Here is a 20,247-nt window from a genome sequence, read left to right as displayed (position 1 = left end):
TCATCCTTGAGGTCTAGCACCTTCCACAGGCCCCAGGAGCCGAGGGAGGCCTGGCCAGGACAGGACGATTCCCCTGCCTCCCTGGAGTCCCCGGCAAGCTACGGCTGGCACAGGGCCTGGGTCACTGGCACAGTGAACTCTGCAGCCAGGCCTCAGGGCTCCTCCTGGCCACTGGACCCCAGCCCTCCAGGGCCCCTCACCTGCTCACGTACACCTCCTGGGGGGGCTGGGTGTTGGGGGTCATGATCCAGGGGGCCACACGGAAGACCACACTGTCTTGGAAAACCAGCGCCTCAGGGAGCTCCTGCAGGGGAAGGGAGCAAAGAGGCCGCCACAGCAGCGGGTCCCACAGCTGCCACTCCCTACTGGTCCTGCCCCGCCCTGCCAGGCCACCGCTCCGGCTTTGCCTACCGGGTTGGACACGTCCAACAGGGAGACGCCGAGGGAGATGAGCCCTGGGAAATCGGCGTCGGGGAAGGTGAGGCCCTCCACGTAGAAGTCCCTGCTGTGCTGGCCGCCTGGGAGCTCCAGCAGGTGAGAGGGCTGCTCTGGGCCCAGGACCACCTTGAACCTGGAAGGCAGCTTGCCCCCTGGCCAGGGGCAGGCAGGCTCGGTCCGCGTCCTCCTTCTGCAGACCCTGCTCTCTCTCCCGACCCCCATGCTGGGGGCCTTTCCTAGGCCCCACATGCACACCCCAAATCTGCTTGGACCCTCACGTTAGCAGAAAAGGACCAAAGCCCCAGCTGGGACATTGCTCCCCTGGCTGGGGGTCCAGGAAGGGCACAACTTTCCAGGAAGCCCACAACACACGGTCACTCACTCACTCACTCACTCATTTCCTGAGCAACTGCCCTAGCCAGTCTCAGCTGACACTGGGGGTGGGAACAGGCGGTTGCTAAGGAGACAGAGTTGCCGCGTCCCCCAGCCTCCAGGGAGCGCAATAGGGAGCAGGGAGAGCAAAGACCATTGAAATACGTGATGCCGATAGTGGAGGGGACCGCGGGGCCCTGGAGAGGTGATGCCCAGGCAGGGGCAAGACCCTGTCGCTAAGCCAAGGACAGCTCAATCACTTTGGTCTGCAAGGGAAGGGAGCTGGATCCAGAAGGGCCCCTGCAAGACCCCGCCCCGCCCCGGCCCCGCCCACATGCCGTCTGGCCCCTCCCCCTCACCCCTGGCCCCTTCCACATGCCGCCTGGCCCGCTCCGCCCCTGGATCCCTCCACTCCGAGCCATACAATCTCACCTCGGGGTTTGCACTTGCCTGGCACACCCTCCCCAGGTAACTGCATGGCTGTCCCCCCCTGTCCTTCTACTCAAATGACAGCCCACGGGGTGGGGGGAGCCTTCCCTGACCCCACGCCCCAGTCCACACCCGCCCTGTGGACTCCGGGAAGCATCCAAATCGCCGACGCCCAAAGTTCTACTTAATTATTCGCCGATTGTCTCTCCCAGCCCACTAAGAGAAAGGGACATGGGGACGAGGACTTGGTTGTGTTCACAGCTCTGTGCCCTGTGCCTGGAACTGAGCCTGTCACTCCCGGTAGCAGGTGCTGTGAGGGGTCCGCAGGAAGGTCCAGGACAGACGGCGCGGATGGGCGCAGCTTGCGTGCAAGTCTCTGCACCGGAGGGCTGTGCGGTGTGCGTGTGCGTGTGTCTGAGCAGGAGGTGATTTCTGAGACAGTTGGAGATCACCACAGGGACAAAGGACAAGCGCTCCTGGGTCTTAACTCATGCCTGGCAGTCATGAAAAATAGTGCAAGTTTTCCCTCTGCCCTCCGGGCTGCATTCACAGCTTGCCAGGTACCAAAAGCTCCCTGTGTCCATTGTTACTTTAGAAAGATTACTCTGAAATGTTCACGTGTCCTGTTCCCAAATGAAATCGATGTGTACTTACTAAGAATAAAAAAAGAAAAAACAAAACTTGGTGGGGGCCTCACCCATCCCTGCCCCAGCAACCAGCTCAGCGTCAGGGGCCAGGTGTGTGACCACGAAGGATAAAACTGCTGAGCCACCAAAATGACAAAGTCCTAGGAGTCCTAACCCGTCACCTGCCATGATTTGTGTTCTCTTCCATTTCCCACCTCTATGTCCTCTTAACAGCAACAGCACCCCAGCACAGTGGCGCACGCCTGTAATCCCAGGGGCTCAGGAGGCTGAGGCAGGAGGATTGGGAGTTCAAAGCCAGCCTCAGCAAAAGTGAGGCGCTAAGCAACTCAGTGAGACCCTGGGTCTAAATAAAAAATAAAAAGGGCTGGGGATGTGGCTCAGTGGTAGAGTGCTTGCCTAGTACATGTGAGGCGCTGGGTTCGAATCTCAGCACCACATACAAAATATATCAATAAAATAAAGTTTAAAAGATTTTTTTAAAAAGGGGCTGGGGGTGTGGCTCAGTGGTTAAGTGCCTCTGAGTTTAATCCCTGTACCAAAAACTAAACAAAACGAAAAAACAAAAAGCCCCCAACAACAGCAGCTCATCCTTAACCCAAGACAGAGATGTGCAGTTCACAGAGGATGCAGCGTCCATGCGAAAACTAGCCATTGGCTCCAGTGACCACTGCCCCGCTCCCCGGAGCTGAAGAGCCCTCCGAAGAACACACGGCGCACACCCTGAAATGCGCCAAACCCCAGGCCCTGCTCCCTCCTCTTGGAGAAGCCAGTAAAGCCTGCCCTGTGTGTGCTCCCTGCTGGATGGCTCTCCATCTGCCCGTCTTGCCACACTCCCAGCACGAGGCCTGACATGCGTCTTCCATCCGCATCCCTCATCTAGACGGTTCCTGTCCTGCTAGGAGCTGCAGCCCTGGTTGTGGCCCCAGCACACAGCAGCTGCTCGGGAATCACTTCCCAGACCCGTGTGCAACAGGAAGCCGCTCCGCGGGCTGGGCAGGAGTGTCGGGGGTCCGATGAGGAGCCGGGAGGACCCACCTGTGGCCTGAAAGACCCGCACTTTGTCCATCTCAGACTTGGCCACGTGCAGCACCAGTTGGTACTTGCTGGAGAAGTCCTTGGGGGTCTTGGTGCTCAGGGTCATCAGGGACATGTCCTGCAGGTCTGGAAGGAGGATGTGACCCAGGGGGGTCCCGGGAGGCTGATGGCCTAGGAGCCACCTCCTGGTGGCGCCTGGCTACACCCCTTCCGGGCATTTAAATGACGCTTTTCCCCTGGGATTGAGTGTCGGGATCTATGTGAGCTTGGAGGGTTCCTCCAGCTTGGCGCCTGCTTCCCCATCGGCCCCCAGGAGCAGGGCTGTCCCACCATAAGCTTGTGGAGACGACGGGTGACGCCAAGCACTTGGCACTGTGCCCCGTGCCCCAGAACTGCCCAGTGGCAGCTGTTTTGATTACTATGTGCTGGACACCAAGCAGAGGTTGTCCCCTGGCCTCAGGGCAGGCTACCTGCACACAACTTGAAACCCATCTCTAGGTTCCCAGTAGCTCCCCCACAAGGCCACTCCACTGCCCTGGCCTGCCAGCCTCAGTCCCTTGGTGCCCTTTCTCAGGGTGGGTGGGGAATATGACTCTCCACTTCCTTGCAGGGACACCCCTGAGGAGTGCCTGCAGAGACCCTGTGCCCACTGTCCTTGTGCCCCTCAACCTGCCCTGGTGTCTGAATGCTCCAGCTTCAAATCCTGAGGCTGCTACTAATTAGCTGTGTGTCCTCAGGTCAGTTGCTTAACTTCTCTGTGCCTTCATTTCTCCACCCATTACGTTTTGGGTTGAGGATTGAATGAACGACTCATTCTGAAGTACTCAGAGCAGTGTGCAGCTGATGGCAGAGACCTCAGGGGTGACTCATATGATTTTGGAGCAATTTCATTTTGGTTGCTTGGGACGCACTGAGGACGTCTGTGTAGGGCAGTGGGCTGGCAGGGAAGCTGGAGCCTCTGGAGGCATCAGGAGACTTGGGGTTGATCCCAGCCCTCTCCGACTGCTGTGTGACCTCGGGCAAGCCACTTGCCCTCTCAGGACCCCTGTCCATCCCTTCACCTATAAAACGGACCTCTACCAACCACCCCATCCTGGGCTGTGCTGAGGCTCAGGTCGGGTGGACGGAGGGCTGGCTGGGGTGGGGCCTTACCTTTGCTGTCAAGCACCCTGTCGTCCTCGCAGTCCATGCCCCAGGAGCCGGGACCGTCTCTGTCGCAGTTCACCAGCAGGATGGCCCCTTGGCCGCTGGGGCCCCAGGTCCAGGTCCTCTGCGGACACCAGAAGAGAAAGGGCAGGCTGAGGTCGACCAGCAGACCCCTCCGGCCCTCGGAGGAGCTCCTTCCCCCTGGTCCCCTCAGCCTCCTGCGGTTCACAGCTCCCACATCGGGCAATTCCTGGGACCCAAGAGGGGACTTCTGCCTGCTCCAGGGTCGCGACCAAACCCACCTAAACTGCAAGTCATCAATAGCGAAAAAGGAGCCAAGACAGCAAACCGGGCAGCAGCTTCTTAACAAGGCGTTGGGTTGACAGACCCAGTGCGTCTGTCCTGCACGCACGTGGAGCCCCTGACTTACACAGGGACGCGTGGGGACGCACCGTCACTCATTCCCAGAGCCCATCTGTCCAAAGGTCAAAGCAAATGAAGCGGCCGCCCAGCAGGGATCTAGCTAGTGGGCAGGGGCACCTTCGCCCGCACCTGGGATGACCGCGTGGGGCGGGCCCCAGGGAGGTCACTCTTCTCTACCCTTAACAGAGGCAACAACTTTCTTTTGGCTCTGGGGATTGAACCCAGGGCCTCACTCCTGCTAGGCCAGGGCTCCGCCACGGAGCCTCGTCCAGGCACTTCCCTGCACTTCCCTGCACTTTGACCCCAACAAGGGGCGCAGCCTGTACAGAGGCGGAAGCCCACCGAAGTGCGCACGCGCACACCAGCAGGGACGCACTCACCTGCGACCCCGGACTAAGGGTCTTGAGGGCGCTCTGCACACCCCCGCCTGTCTTCCTGTAACCCCGATTCCGGGCCCGCGCTGCCTCCCTCCGCCCCTCCCCGCCCTTCTTCCCGTCCTAGGTGTCACCCCCTGTGGACAGCACCGGGGGGCATCTCTCCTGTCAGTCAGTGAGCTGGGGCGGGGCTTCTGAGCCCGAGTCCAGGCCTATGGACAATGCTTTGCTATGCAATAACGGGGTGACTGTAGATTCCAGACAACACACTATCTGAACGCACAACCAGTAAAAATATGGTCTCGTAAAAAGAGATGGGATATATGCAAACCAGAATCTTGCTGGTGATTTGCATTTTCTTCTTTCTGTCCCACGTTTCTCGTGGGAAACATGACACAGCCTGCCATTTCACCCATAACCACAAGGGGGCGCCAGGGGAGAGCCCAGTGGCGCTAGAGGCAGCTTTGGGTTGAGTTCCTGATTTGGGGGTACCTGATTTTTCATGGCTCTGGTCAGCTTGGCTCTGCCGGTGCGGGTGATGTCTGCATGCAGGGAGATTTCTGAAATCACAGGGGTGAGGTGCGGAGTCAGGGCCCTCAGCCTGGCCTCCGAGGGTGGCCCTTCCCCAGGAGACGTCTGCTCTGAGGGTGGAGCCTCTCCTTCAGAGGGGACAGTCCAAGACACCCTCTCCTAGGTCCCCAGGAAGTCTGGCTGCAATTCAGAGTAGAGTCGAGGCTTCCGACTGTCCTGCTGTCCTTCAGCGGGGCCGTGACTATGATGCCAACTGGGAATGGAAACCCAGGGATTCCAGAAAGAATCCCCAGGTGCCCCAGTGAGAGCTGTGCCTGGAGCCGGGCAAGGACCCGCAGCCTCAGTCCTCAGTGACCTCGGGTGAGAGGCACCCCCTCCACCTGCTCTTTACACGTGCGTCTCTCCACCAGGGACAAGTCCAGCCCAGCACCCTCCTCTGACCAATGGCTGAGAAAGCAGCATGTAAATCCTCCCTCCCCGTCGGATTAGAGGACCCGCTGTCATGCCAGCCGTGTAGCCCCGTGTGCGTCACAGCAAGATCTAGGACCTTGTCTCACCTGAGGCTGTCCCAGTGACCTTTTAAACATGTCCACACCACGGTGTTAGTGTGGGTCAGGACGGTGTAGTCCTGAGTGATCTGGGCCCCTTCACCCCTTCACCAACCGGCTGCACGGGTGACCGTGGACCAGTCTGCTTACCTCCTGTGCCTCGGTTTCCTCACCTGTGAAATGGGACGGTGTGAGCACCAACCTCACCCGATTGCGGGAAGGTTGAAGTGTCAAGCCTGAGCACAGAGTCTGTGCTTTAAATGAGACATTTAAATGTGGATTTTTTATTTAATGTGGATTCTTATTTAAATGTGGATTCGTGAACAAGATTCACTGATGAAATGAAACCTCAAGTTTTTACCTGCCCTTTGTATATCTGATACATATTGTTCAAGATGAAGTCAAACTACAAAATGGATTTTATTTCTACTTATTTTTAGACACAGGGTCCCTCTATGTTGCCCAAGTTGACCTTGAACTCCTGGGCTCAAGCCATCCTAAAAATGGATTTTATTCCAAAAAGAATATTTAATAACTAGGAGTATAGATGGATCTCTGATATGGCAGAAATAGTGAAAGTGGAATATAGATAGTGGAATTCCGGGAAGCCACGAAGAGCAGCGGCATCCACTTCGGTTATAAATATATGAGGTGTCGAAAAGGTGTGGAGATGTTCCCTGAGCATCCGGGCACCCGCTTCCTCCCTTGAGAAGTAAATGACCCAGGGGTAACTGCGCTCCTTCCACGCGCCCCAGCCTGCTTCTCCCCGGGGAGGGGTTGTTAATGGACGGTCCTCTTCGGCTCTGTCTAAAATCAGCTCCAGGAGCGGCCTCCCTGGCCAGGTGTCCTGCAGAGGCTGTGTGGAGCCACCTGTGGTCACTTACCCACCCCGGTGAGGTACAGCAGGGCCTGGGCTGGTGGCGTCTTGGGTCCATAGTAAGAGATCCGAACCTACAGACGGTAATGACGTCTCTGTCACTCCACAGACAGGTCTGGACCCCTGCCAAGGCCAGCTGGGCTCAGCTCCTCTATGATGCTGAAGGGGGTCCCGCGGGCGCCCAGAAAAGGAGGGTTAGGGTTCGGTGCCCCATTCCGCGGGGGCTTCGGGATCGGGGCACCTGAGGGAGATCCTGGAGGGGGATTGGGGCGCAGCGGCTGGAGATGGGGCGAGGGGGCCCTGGAGGGCGAGGGTGGGTCACAAGCCCCAGGAAAGGACTCGCCAGGGAAGGGGAAGAAAGGCCCCAGGCCACCTCCCACCCCGCGGGGACCTGCCTTGGCCTCTGCAGGGGAGGCCGTGGCGATGAACACTAACTCCCTTCGTCCAGCCCAGGGAGGGTCGGAGCCAGGGTCCAGCGTGGCCCCGGCAGGCGGGAGACCCTGGACCCAATTCCAGCACCACCAACCACCCACCAGCCTGGGGCGGCCACGTCTGATTTGCCCGGCTGCCGGCGGAGGGCGTGGCATCTGGACCGACAGCCCAGGCCCAGCTGTGGGCACTCTGAGGCGACCCCGCACTGCAGCCCAGAAGCTCCCGCGGGGTGGCCTGGGGACAGCCTCAGCCGCCGACCTCTCCTCGGGACCTTGGCCCTGGCCTTCCTTCTCGGCCTCCCGCCTTCCTGCACCCTAGATCTGCTCCACTGGCCACGAGGTGAGGGGGGGGGTCCTGGGGTCCTGCCCCTCTGAATGTCACCCCCGGCTCCGCACCTGGCTTATTTTAAGCTGGGGGACAGTTTCCTTCCTCTTTTCCCTTCCCCCTCCCTGGCCATGGGGGAAGCAGGGTGACCTTTCAGTCCCAAGCTGTCATCCGTCCTGCTCAGGGACCAGGAGTGAGGGATCCAGACTTGGGAGGGGGCACCTGCTGCTCCAAGGGACCGTCATCTCTCAAAGCGACCACGAACTTGACTCAGTGTGGCCTCCGACTCTCTAGGGTCTGAGCTACTGTGAGTTCTTTGCTGGCGAAGCAGTAAGTCTACTCTTCCCTTTTTCTCAAAGCCTCGTCCTCATTATCGGCCGGTCGTTGGCTGGACGTGGGGACGGGCACCAGGCTTTCCAGCTTTCTAGTCAGTGGCAGCCAGCTGGTGGCCCTTCCAAGACGCAGATGCAGCCCTGGCTGATGACTTCGGCTTCCCGTTGTCCTCAGAAACCGAGGTTCCTGATGCCAAACCCTTGGCGCTGGCTCCCTCTCCCTCTGCACCCACCTTCCTGGTCGGCAGAACTTCCTCCACCTCCCCGACACCTGCCTGGCTCTTCTCACTAGGCTCGCACAGAGGTCGGCCCTTCCAGGTACACCTCACTGCCCTTTCCCTTTCGCCGGCAGGTCTTTTATTTATTTATTATTATTATTTATTTATTATTATTATTTATTTATTATTATTATTATGCCAGGGATGGAACCCAGGGGCACTTTACCCCTGAGCCAATTCTCTCACCTTTCTTATTTTTTATTTTGAGATAGTGTTTCACCAAGTTGCTTAGGGCCTCGCTGAATTGCTGAGGCTGGCCTCAAACTTGCAATCCTCCTGCCTCAGCCTCCCCAGTTGCTGGGATTACAGTTGTGTGCCACCACGCCCAGCCCCAGGCCGGTCTTTTATATCATCCTCAGCTTGCCACTTCTTCCAGGACATTTTCCCTGAGCACATCTTCCTGGACAGATCTGTGTTCCTGCAGCAGGTGGCAATGTTTTGTCCCCAGGGGGGAGCCTGCTCGGCTTGTTCCCTGAGGAGCTAATGACTGTTGGTGCAGATCTCTGTGGGAAGCCCAGAGGTTCTTGCTGAGACTGTCTGCAGTCACAGGGGGTGGAGTAGGGTGAACGGTGGCTCCCAGATAGGTCCCCATTCTAATTCCCGGAACCCACGAGTATGACCTTTGGTCTTTGTAGAAGTGAGTAGGATGAAGGCCATCATCCTAGACCCTCAATGCAATGGCACGTGCTTCCTTGTTGTCATTTGGTGCTGGGGGCTGAAACCAGGAGCGCTGTCGCACTGAGCTACGTCCCTGACACTTTCTATTTCTATTTTGAGGCAGGGCCCCACTCAGTTGCTGAGGCCAGTTGCTGAGGCCAGTCTTAAACTTGCGATCCTCCTGCCCCAGCCTCCTGAGTCGCTGGGATTACCGGCTGTGCCGCTGCCCCCAGCTGGTGGCAGCTCGTTAAACGCTGGCCAAGGGGCGGACTTGATGGTAGCCCTGGTGCCCACGTTACTGTGCACAAGGACCCCGCGATGGGAGAGACCGCAGGGACGGAGGCTGCAGGGTTGGCACTGAGGCTCAAGGGAGGACAGGCTGCATGAGCCGCCGCCACTGGCCCCCTCCCACACCGGCCCCGGAGCTGTCCCTCACCTTCTGGTCACCTGTGCTGGCACTGGCAGCCTTCACCCTCAGGGTGACCTCCAGCTCAGGGTCCAGGGGCCACTTGGAGGAACCCGTGCGATTCTTCTTGGCTGGAGGGCCGTGGGCAACCTCCACGAGCACTCCTGGGGAGGTGCTGATGCTGAACGATGTGCAATCCCCTGGGGCAGAGCTGCGGGAGGGACAGGGACAAGACACCCCATGAGCAGGGCCTGGCCCAGCAGGGCGCGCCCCAGCCTCCCGCCGTTTCCCAGTAGGTGGGAGCAGCAGGCAGCACCTAGCGCTTGCTCTGACCCCGGGAGAAAGTGGGGAGAAGCTGTCAGGAGTTAACAGAGGAAGAGGGTCCCTTGACCTGGCCGGCTTACACTTGAACCGGAAAGAGAGCAGAGGGATGCGCACAGCAAGGACTCGCACACGGATGTGCGCAGAGCAGCGTCCACAGCAGAGGCTTCCACCAACCGCACCCGTGTGCACCCGCGTGCACCCGCAGGGCTGTGCACAGTCACACAGGCGTCCCCTTCTGGGATGTGGCGGCAGACCGGATATTCCTGAGGATCTTCCTCTTAACAAAGCCACCAGTTCAGGGATAAAGTATACTTTGTAAAGCATCGCTGAGTGCACGCTTGGTCACACAAACACACACACATCAAATGAGCACCCACGCGCACCTGCACCATAGTTCACTAAAGACCAACCCAGAGAAAGCTGGGGTAGGTCTACTAATACCAGGCAAAATAAGGGACACAGAAGACACAGCCTCATCTCACCTAAAAGATGTTCTCAACTCCTAGGCAACCAATAACATAACCGCAATATACATAAAGTAAAGAGACAATGTTTAAGGCATCCAGAAAGAAAAGTCAGAAAAGAATAATAATTAGATTCAAAGGGAAAAAAACAAACAAACAATATCACTTGTAGAAAAAAAAAAAAGATTCAAAGGGAACTTTAATAATAATTAGGCTGAAAGTGAACTTGCAAGTAATAACAATGAAATCTAGGAGATTGCTGAATAATCTCTTCACTGCATTTTAAGAAAATAACTGTTAACCTAGAATTTGCACTCCCCAAAAATCTTTTAATAAAGACACTTTCAGATGAACAAAACCTGATATTTTAAAATCAACAGTTTCACAAAAGCAACTCTTACAAAGAAGGGAGCTGAGGCTGAAGGCCTGGTCTGAGATGCGGGAAAGAATTGTGAACAAATAAAATGGTAAATATTCTGATAAATTTAAGCAAACATCAACTATAAAGTCTTGAAAATATAGAAAAAATATTTTTTTGATACTGGGGATTGAACTCAGGGTTGCTCAACCATTGATTCACTTCCCCAGCCCCCTTTTCGTACTTTACTTAGAGACAGGGTCTCACTGAGTTGTTTAGGGCCTTGCTAAGTTGCAAAGGCTGGCTTTGAACTTGTTATTCTCCTGCCTCAGCCTCCTGAGCCGCTGGGATTACTGGTGTACATCACCACATCGGCTGAAAATATCAAATCTGTGGGATTTAAAAGTGGCAGAATTTAGCTGGGCACAGTGGTGCACGCCTGTAATCCCAGCAGCTTGGGAGGCTGAGACATGAGGTTTGTGAGTTCAAAGCCAGCCTCAGCAAAAGCAAGGCGCAAAGCAACTCAGGGAGACCCTGTCTCTAAACAAAATACAAAATAGGGCTGGGGGTGTGGCTCTGTGATTGAGTCCTGAGTTCAATCCCCAGTACCCACCCCCACAATGCAGCAGGATTTAAACCGGCAGGAGATAATGAGAGCTGAAGAACTCAGGTCTTTGAATTCTCGCCAAACGGATTTGTATATTCAATGAAATCCCAGGGTTTCTCATTGAACGTGACAAGTTGATTTTAAAATTTACATAGAAAACCAAGAGCTAAGGTACTCTTGAAAGAAAAGAGGCACCTTGCAGAGATCTTCCTGTAACCATGGAGATCAGGATGGGGTTGGAGCCCCAGGTCGAGACAAAGCGAGGCTGTGGCTTAGAGAGGTCCTACTTGGTCCGCGACAGAGTGGCTTTGCAAAGAATGTGGACTATGTCACAGATGGTGCAGGACAATTGCTGAATCATAGGACAAACAAATTAATTTGGATATTTATATGTAATAATTAATATAAATAATAATTAATTTGGATATTTTTAAAAGAAAGGAATCCATCCCAGCTTCACGCCACTCAAAAACCTTCCGCTCTAGGCAGACTTCAGTGTCCGTGGCAGGACTTTGAATCTCTTTTTTGGTACTGGGGGTTGAACCCAGGGGTGCTCTACCGCTGACCCCTGAGCCACATCCCCGGCTCATTTTATTTCTGAGACAGGGTCTCACTAATTTGCCGAGGCTGGTCTTGAACTTGCGATCCTCCTGCCTCAACCTCCCCCCGTGGCTGGGATGACAGGTGTGCGTGACCGACGCCTGCTGAGCCTTTTGAAGAGGCAGGAGCACATCTAAATGTTCTTCCGAAACGAGACACAGAACCAGTAAACACGAGGGGAAAGAGGAATCAGTCGGTAACTTCCGTGGGTCGAAAGCCAGCCCGAAGTGAAGCCGAGCGGTCTATGGAGGATGCAGGCCAGCAGGAAAGCCACCCAGGCGGAGCGTCCGGAACATTTAAAGCACTTAGACTGATCAACAGGGAAAGGACAACGCGACAGGGAAAATGGGCCAAAGACGGAGCGGGCAGGCAGAGAAGCAGAACACGGGTGGCTGGTAGGCACCGGCGGCCTCCACGTCCTGAGGGAAGTGAGAACATTGAGGCCCCACGGGGACAGGTTTACGCCACTGGACTGGTGACCGGTACATTGGAGACCATGCGGTTCAACAGACGCTGCAGCCCCCGCTCACAGGACCGCCAGATTGACCTCTGCAGCACCTGGTGTTGCCTGAGGGCCCAACACGAGCCAGCCCAGCCCCCACGCCACTCCTCGGCAGACCCTGGAGCAGACTGCACACAGTTCTCCAGGGGACCTGTTCCGGAAGGTGCCAAGCGGCCCTTTCCGTCATGTGAGCAGCACAGCCCAGTGCAAATGCCCACAGGCCGAAGGATGGCTCAGGAGTTGAGCTGATTTCCGGGTGTGGGAGAGTCCGGAGGGCAGAACTCACCCCAGGAACCATGCAGATACTTAGGCTCACTTGATATTTCCGTTCTTGTAATAAAGTGTCACCTCGATCTGAAAGGCTGCACGCACGCCCCTAGAGGACCAGGGAGACACAGGAAGGCGTGCTGGGGATGCCTTCGCGCCGGCCCCGCTGGGGCAGCTCTGCGTTGCTATGGCAAAGCAGCTGAGGCGAGCCACGGAAAAGGGAGGAAGGTTGATTTGAGCTCACGTTTCAGAGATTGCCGCCCGTGGTCTCCTGACCCCGTGGCTTTGGGCCATGGCAGCGTGGTACAGGAGTGTGTGGCAGAAGAGGCCTGTGCACCTTGTGGCATCAGGAAGCAGAGACGGGAAGGGGACAGGTTGCCGCAGCCCCTTCTGGGACATGCCCTGAGGGTCAGCTCCCCCTGGCCGGCCTCCTAGGGGTCTACCACCCCAACAGCGCCACGGGCCGAGGACCAAGCCTCAACCCAGGGCCCCTGGGGACAGTAGAACCCAGACTACAGGCGCCCCCACATGCCCCACCCTGGTGTCCACGCCTCGAGCAATGCCCTCCCCTTCAGTGGACAGAGCCCACTGGCTTCCTGGTCAGCTGTGGGAAATGGCAGCGGTGACAGATGGTCCTACCGTAGTCAGGCTACAAAACCTGCCCGCCTCCCCTCTCACCCCCTCCTTAGGACAGCGGCCATCCGAGAGCCATGGAGAAGCCCTCCTGCCGGGAACCAGGGAGGCCCCAGGGCAGGGGCTGAGGGGCGCCGAGTCCCCCGCTGCACGTGGGCCAGTGTGGGAGCGGAGCGCGCCCTGGCCAGTTCGCGCCTCTGACCATGGCAGGGGCCAAGCCTCGGTCACCACGCGGGGGAGACCTGTGGGCAGGAACCCAGCTGGATGGGGGGAATGGTGGGGTCACGAGGGATGCTGTCTCATTCGCCCGGGGCCATTTGTCACGCGGCCCTCGAAGTGCCCAGCCGAGAAGGCAACGGCAGCCTGCCGCCTAGAGACGCGTTTGGACCTCTTTCCTTCAGGAAAAGAAGTCGAGAGCAAGTTTCGAAGCACACAGAGAGCTGAGGAATCGGGACCCCACACCTCCCAGCCTCCGCGTCCCCGCTTCGCTGCTTCTGCTGCCCACGCTGGCCGGGGCCTTCGTTCCCCTCACGAAGCCCGCTTCCGATTCCTAATGGCACAGGCCACCCGCAGAGCGTTCACTCTGCACCAGCCAAGTCCCCTCCCCTGTCCTCACGGCCAGCTGTACAGCAGGACTGCCATCACATCTATTTTACAGATGAGGAAACCGAGGCACAGAGGTGAGTCGCTTCCCCAGCTCAGGGTCAGGCCCTGCTTCTCTGCTACAGGAGGGGAGGCCGTGGTCCCCACTGGCCCTGCCTTTTTCCCGCTCCTGCTGTCCCCCCACGGCCTCCCCCAGGACACGCCAAGCACAGCGCCCCCCCGCACCCTGGCCTGCTGTTGTCCCCGCTCACCTGAGGCCCCTTCTCCCACATCCTCCTCTCAGAGGCCAGCCTCGCCCTGGCTGGGAACTTGGCGACGGCATCGTCCTTCATCACCCGCCCCCCCAGGGCTTTCCTCCCTGGAATGAGCCCCCTGCAGGGGGAGAATCCTGGTCTCCGAAGGCCACCCCGTCGCAGTCCCAGGAACCTGGGGCGGGCCCCCGACACAGCAGAGGAGGCTCGCGAATATGGTTGACAGCCTGGAGACGGCAGGTTGCCCTGGATCACCCCGCTGGCCCTGAGTGACCACCAGGCTTCAAAAGAGGCAGGCAGGGGGTCAGAGCCCGAGGGCGTGCGATGGAGGAGCAGAGGCCAGGCGGTTCTGGAAGGGGCCACAAGCAAGGAACGCAGGCAGGAGCGGCCCTCGCGGGAGCCTCTGCGCCTTAGCCCAGAGCCCCGGCTTGGATTTCCGACTTCCCGAACTGCAGGGTGATGAACTCGGGCCGCTCCAAGTCCCCAGGACTGGCCTCTGTGCCGGTGGCCTTGGGAGCTGACCTCAGCTGCCATCTTGGTAGGCCTCCCTCCACCTCACCAGAACTTGGGATTTGTGTCACCTTCAGTGACATTTCAGGTGCCACCTTCTCTTGTGCTGATGGTGCTGCCGAGATTGGCTCTAAGGTAAAGCCTGCAGCCTGTGACCTCCTCCACGTGGCCACGAACCCCCGTTTCACACTCGCCCGTGGGGGGGGACATTGCGATTCTCATTCTACAGATGAGGAAACCGAGGTTCAGAGAGGCCGAGTGACTGGTCCAGGTAAGCCGCTGACCGTGGCAGATCCGGAACTGCTTGCAGCCCCTGCTCCTTCTTGCCCATCCAATCAAGCCCTGCCTCAAGGCCAGTGGGTCTCCAAGCACGGCCCTTGAGCAGCAGCACCTGGGCTCCAGCCGGGAATGGTCGAAATGCAGATCCTGAACTGCAGACGCCAGGAGAGGCCCCAGACCTGTGGCCTCCGCGCCTCCTCCGGAGATGTGGTGTGTGGCTGAGTTACCCGACTGAGGGCAGCCTGAAGGACCAGGAAACGGCACAGGCAGCGTGACTGTCGTGGCCGTGACGGGCCCTCTTGCTGTTTTCTTATGAGGTGGGTGGGATCATTTCAAAGTCGACAGAGTCTGGCTGGAGAGGAGGAACGCCCAGGTTTCTTACTCAAGAGATTAAGAGGTGATGAACCTGGACGTTGGGGAGCAGGGAGCAGTAACCGTGGCTTGGAGTGTTCAGGTCAGCCGCCGTTGGGACTCAATGCGTGGGTAATGGGGAGCCAGAGTAGGTTCTGGAGAAAGGGAGAAGCACCATCGAAACGATACCAGTGGAGGCTCAGAACTGCCTCCTCTCAGAAGAGGCTTGGAGTTGGGAGAGATGGGAAGTGAAGGGACAGTCTTGGAAGTCCCTTGAGTAATCGAGCTGGCTGGCGAAGTCCCGGGAGTGAAAGGAAAGTGGGGATTGGGGTCCTGATTAAAGAACTGTGAAGACCAAGCGCAGGGACTGACGATGCGGAATCGACCTGGTGAGCAAGCCTGAGAGGAAGCGGGCTCCCATTGGGAGTGCTGGCCGTGAACCTTGACCTCCCTGCTCACACCAGCCAAGCCCACACCCGCAACGGGCAGGGAGGGAGGCGGGCAAGGGCCAGAGAGGTTATGGGACCCATGGACGGCGCGGCACCTTGCTGGGCAGCTCTCAGAGCCCCACCAGGTGGAAGCCCCCCGGGATGGACACAGAGCTGGGGTCAGAGCAGGGCTGTGGGCCAGGGAGTCACCCAGCCCAGGGGACAGGAGCAGCCCTGGAGGCAGGGCTGAGGTCACCCGGGGTGGGCACTGAGTCACCAGGGTGGGGGAGGAGCCCCTGAATGGGCGCCCGGGTCCTGGGCACTGGCTTCTCAGCTGAGAGAAGCTCCTGGCGGGGTCGCGGGGACGGGGAGGGTGTGGCCACGGGTCTGCTCCTCCCTCCCTGCCGAGCTCGCAGGGCGCCCCCGGTCGGGGCTGCCTGACCAGAGCAGGCAGAGGAAGGTCCTTCCTGGAGCATCGCGGAGGCGGCTGTTCCGTGGCCCAGGGGCCTGGGCTGCGAGCCGGCCCTGCAGAGCGAAGGCAGCAGCTCAGGTATTTCCGAGCGAGTTCTGGCCACACGCGCTCCCCGCCTCCCTCCCTCGCTCTCCAGCTGCAACAAGTTTCACAACAAGATTTCGCAACTGCGTCCCTGAGTGCGCCAGGCACCGTGGTGGCAAGCTGTGCTCAGTTCTTTCATTCACTCAACAAGCACTTAAGGAGCACCTACTATGTGCTCAGTTCTTTCATTCACTCAACAAGCACTTAAGGAGCACCTACTATGTGCTCAGTTCTTCCATTCACTCAACAAGCACATAAGGAGCACCTATTATGTGCTCAGTTCTTCCATTCACCCAACAAACACTTAAGGAGCACCTACTATGTGCCTCCCTTAAAGCACGCGCTCGTTCTTTAAGTCAGTTGCCCTCACACGCTCAGCACCTCCCGCCCCGCTCCAGACCTTGTGCTGGAGACAAGGGGGTGGGGCAAGCGGGAGGACCTGGGGCCCCACGGTGGGCTCCCCCAAGTCCTCTGACAAGGACACCATTTTGCATCTCTGAATCTCAGCCAGTGACTCCTGGACACAGGTGGTGGCCTTCCACCTACTCCCTGCCTGGTCCCCATGCTGTGTAGGCCAGGGAACAGGACAACCAGGCTGTCACCTGAGCCTGGCTGAGCCGACTCTCTGGGTCAGGGAGGTGGCAGGATGGCCGCCTCCACCCCCAGCACAGAGGCCAGTCTGTCCCTCACCTGGCCAGGCCTGAGCGCACGCGTGTGAGTTCATACCCGGGCATCATGGCCAGGCCGGTCAGTGGTGTTTGATGAGCTGCTCGCTGGGGCTCAGCTGTCAGGAAGCCTCCCGGGAGCAGCAGGGGACCCGGACCTGGCCACTGACCCTCCTGGTCTGGCGCCCTCTGTTGGTGGGAATGTTTGTGTGTCCTCTGGGGTGACACAGGGGGCACCCAGTGCAGGGCAGCTGATAGTGACAGCAAAGGAAGGTTCTGCCAGCCCATCCCTGGAGACGTCACCTGAGGGCCACCCGCCTGACCAAATGGAAGCTGACCACAGACCCAGGGACCCCGGGCTCCCTCTCCCGGGCTCACGGTGCCCTGGTGGAGAGCCAGGCCTCCCCAGAGCCTGGGCCCGAGGGGGACAAGCCACGTGGTCGGTACAACAGGAGAACGAGTCGGGGCTCAGAGGACAGTGAGCAGTGCCCTTGGGCCACGGGCCCCCCTCTGCCCACGTGGCTTCCTCCAGAGGGACGGAGGGAAGGCAGAATGTGGTCTGTCCCCTGCCGGGCTTCGTAGCCACGGCCTCAGGCCCCAGGCACCCCTGGGCCAGGCGGGAAGCAGGGCCTGGCGAGCGGCCTGCTGGGGCAGCCGAGGGCTCCCCGGGGGCTTGGTCCTCTCTCTGGGCTCCTTTCCAGATGTTCTCGGCTTCTGAACGAGACGCTCTCACGAACACCTGGGGGTGTCCTGTGTGCGCGTGTGACCTCGAGAAAATGCAGAGCCGAATCTTCCCGTGACTCCCAGGACCCTCCGCAGGGCCTGCGCGGGGGACGTGAGCCCCACACGGCGGCATTGCCCCGGCTCCGGCGTCATCTCCTGGCTGACGACCGAGGTAGGACAGTCCACTGCCACTCACAGAGACTCCTGTGGTCCTCGCAGGAAAGGGGCCTCTGCCAGCCTCTCCGTGTGCCTTATGTGACCGAGTCTTTGCCACAGTCCAACCGCTGGTGTCCCGTTCCCCATTTTACAGCTAAGTGCTCGGGGACAGTCACAGGCTTGGCGGGGAAAGGAGCGCCATCCCAGCACAGCCAGCCCGTGACACCGGAGGGGTAGTGCTGGGGAGGCAGGGGCTTAGAGGCCACTTTGCCTGACCTCGGATAGGTATTTTCACTTCCAGAGCCTCAGTTTTCTCATCTCTAAAATGGGCACATGGTAGTGTTCCCCTCGTGGGTTGCTGAGGTCAGAAAGCAGAGGAGGAGGACCCAGCGTGGGTGGCGGAGTCCTGACGCCACCCTGACTCTGACCGGTGTTAACATTCAGCGCAGCTGAGCGGGGCTTTGAACAGGATGGAGGCGTTTCCTGCTGCAGGGAAAGTACTTTCCAGGTGCAGAATGGAAGCCAAGCGGCTCTCCCAGCAGCTCTGGGACAGGCGCCCTCAGCCCTGCGGTCTCTTCCTGCCCCAGGACCTTGTCTTTCTAACCCGGGGTCCCTCAGCCTGGGGACAGAGGAAGCAGAGCTGGTGAGGGGCGTGGCTCAGCCTGCGGAAGTGGAGGAGCCCCTGGCTGGGGGCTGTTGGGGCAGGTAGGAGGGGCAGGGAGGGTAGGTAGGTACAGGGACCATGGGGACAGGAGGGTCTGGAGCCAGCTGCTTGGGTCTGAGTCCTGGTTCCCCGCCTCACTAGCTGGGGGCTTCAGGTGGGTTACTTAGCCACTCAGAACCTCAGTATCCTTTTTTTTTTTTGCAGTGTTGGGGATGGAACCCAGGGCCTTGCACAAGCCAGGCAGGTGCTCCACATCCCCAGCCCCTGGTGTCCCCTTCTGTGAAACGGGGACACAGCACCGTCTAGCCCGAGAGGCTGTGAATGAGCTCATGCAGGAAGGTGGTACACACGTCAGCCATTAGCTTGGGGGAGTCAGGAGACCGGGCACAGCTCAGCGTCTGAGGAGGGAGGACGCCGGGGCACCTGTGGACCAGGACCTGTCCCTTCTGAGGGGTGCGGGCAGTGCCCTCCTCTCAACCCAGCCCAGCCAGTGCCCCACCCAGAAAAGGCAGGTCTGACCCCGACTGCCGCTCCTCAGCACTGGGCAGGGGCTAGCCTGGGCACGCGGGGGTGGGCTAGCCCGCTCTTCATCCCCTCCGCACCCACCGCAAGCCGCTCGTTCCGGGGAGTCTCAGTGGCACCAGGCACACAGCCCCTTCACCCCAGGACCCTCAGGTTCTTGCCTCCCCCTGGCCCCAGGAGGTCACCCGGACCTTTACTGCTGTTCGGCTGCTGGGTCTGGGCGGTGGGTGACCCTGCCCAGGAACCTTCCCAAATGCCCCCAGGGGCCATCCTGAGGCCACAGACCCCAGCCTGGTGGAGGCAGCCGGGGGCCACGGCTGCTGTGAGCGACCCCCTCGTCCACGCTGCCATGTGCACTGTCCCTCCGCCTCCTTGGTAACCCGAGAGACAGGGCCTGGCACACGCTGCTGGTGTTTGTTGAATGAATGAACAACCACCAGGCCGCGCCCAGCACTGCGCCCAGTACCTACCCCACTCACACTTTCCACGTTACCGCCCTAGGACCACTCCAGGAGGGAAGTGAGGGAGCCCCCTTCACAGGCGGGACGCCGAGGCTCAGTTGCCCACAGTCGCCCGGTCGGCTCACAGCAGGTGGTTCCCAGGTTGCCCTCCTAGGCGGCAGCCGTCTATGGCGGGCCTGTCACAACCCCCGGGCAGGGAGGCTTGGAGCGGGGCGTGGACGCAGACCGCACTGTGAGCCAGCCCAGCGTGGGCCAGGAGGCCTGGGCTCTGGGGTACAATGCTGTGTGACCTCAGGCAAGTCACAGGCCCTCTCTGACACCTCTGCCGCCCCACGTGATCCGCCCGTGGTGAGGTCCTGGGAGCCCCACACGCTCGGGCGAGGCAGCGCGCTTGAGCCTGGCGCCTCCTGGCTGCCCGGCTTGTCTCCCCGGCTGGGGTCCCGGCAGCGGCTTCAGAGGCTGGAGCCTGGGGCTGAGCCAGCAGCTGCCGCAGAACCGGCTCCCGGCACGCCTGGCCTGCCCCGTGCCCGAAGGCGCCCCGCTCACCCGCAGACGTCCAGCTGAATCGCGGTGCCCAGCACACACACCGCGTGGGTGGGCTGCTCGGGGGCCACGTGGATCACTGTCCCCTGCGCCATCCTCCGCCAGCGGAGGAACCCCAGGGCAGGTGGCTTTATACCGGCCGGCGGAGGCCATGAGTCAGCACCTGCGGTCGGAGGCCAGGGCTCAGCCCCTCCCCTCAGCCCTGCTCTGCCCTCGGGCCACCGTGGGCCCCCCAGACGGGCCAGGCTGGACTCGGGCAGGACGGCTCTGCCAGCTTCCTGGGAAGGACCGAGGGCTCGGAAAGCTGGGAGTGGGGAGGGCAGGACGGTCCTGGGCCTTGGCCCCACCCTGCCCGGGGTCGCCTGGCAGTGCCCACAGGTGCCAGAGAGAGGAAGGCGAGAGAGCAGGAGGTTGAGCAAGAGGTCACGGCCCGGCTACAGGAAGACCAGCCGGGCATGGGTGAGTCCACGGTGGCCTTCACCCTCTGCGCCTCCTGCACCTCCTGCTGTTCCTGGAGGGGCTGCGGAGCCT

The 20,247-nt window shown here is 59.6% G+C and overlaps 1 protein-coding gene across 2 annotated transcripts in view; it reads right to left on the bottom strand.

Annotated features, from left to right (window-relative positions):
• PADI4 (peptidyl arginine deiminase 4) overlaps positions 1–19,953 on the bottom strand; it is a 29,874-nt gene extending 9,921 nt beyond the window's left edge. The window contains exons 1-8 of one of the 2 annotated variants that reach the window (XM_079109527.1): positions 19,720–19,953; positions 9,280–9,460; positions 6,828–6,894; positions 5,345–5,424; positions 4,074–4,194; positions 2,922–3,047; positions 412–590; positions 201–304 (exon numbers count right to left, since the gene is read on the bottom strand). In XM_079109527.1, coding sequence (XP_078965653.1) covers positions 201–304; positions 412–590; positions 2,922–3,047; positions 4,074–4,194; positions 5,345–5,424; positions 6,828–6,894; positions 9,280–9,460; positions 19,720–19,811 — 950 coding nt within the window. In that variant the 5' untranslated portion in view covers positions 19,812–19,953. The remainder of the gene's footprint in view (positions 1–200; positions 305–411; positions 591–2,921; positions 3,048–4,073; positions 4,195–5,344; positions 5,425–6,827; positions 6,895–9,279; positions 9,461–19,719) is intronic. The other variant, XM_079109526.1, reaches the window with a different exon arrangement.
• Between the last annotated feature and the right edge of the window lie 294 nt (positions 19,954–20,247).

Source organism: Sciurus vulgaris, assembly GCF_902686455.1.
Source record: "Sciurus vulgaris genome assembly, chromosome: 1".
NCBI classification, from domain to species: domain Eukaryota; kingdom Metazoa; phylum Chordata; class Mammalia; order Rodentia; family Sciuridae; genus Sciurus; species Sciurus vulgaris.
This window is presented reverse-complemented; position numbering and strand designations above follow the sequence as displayed.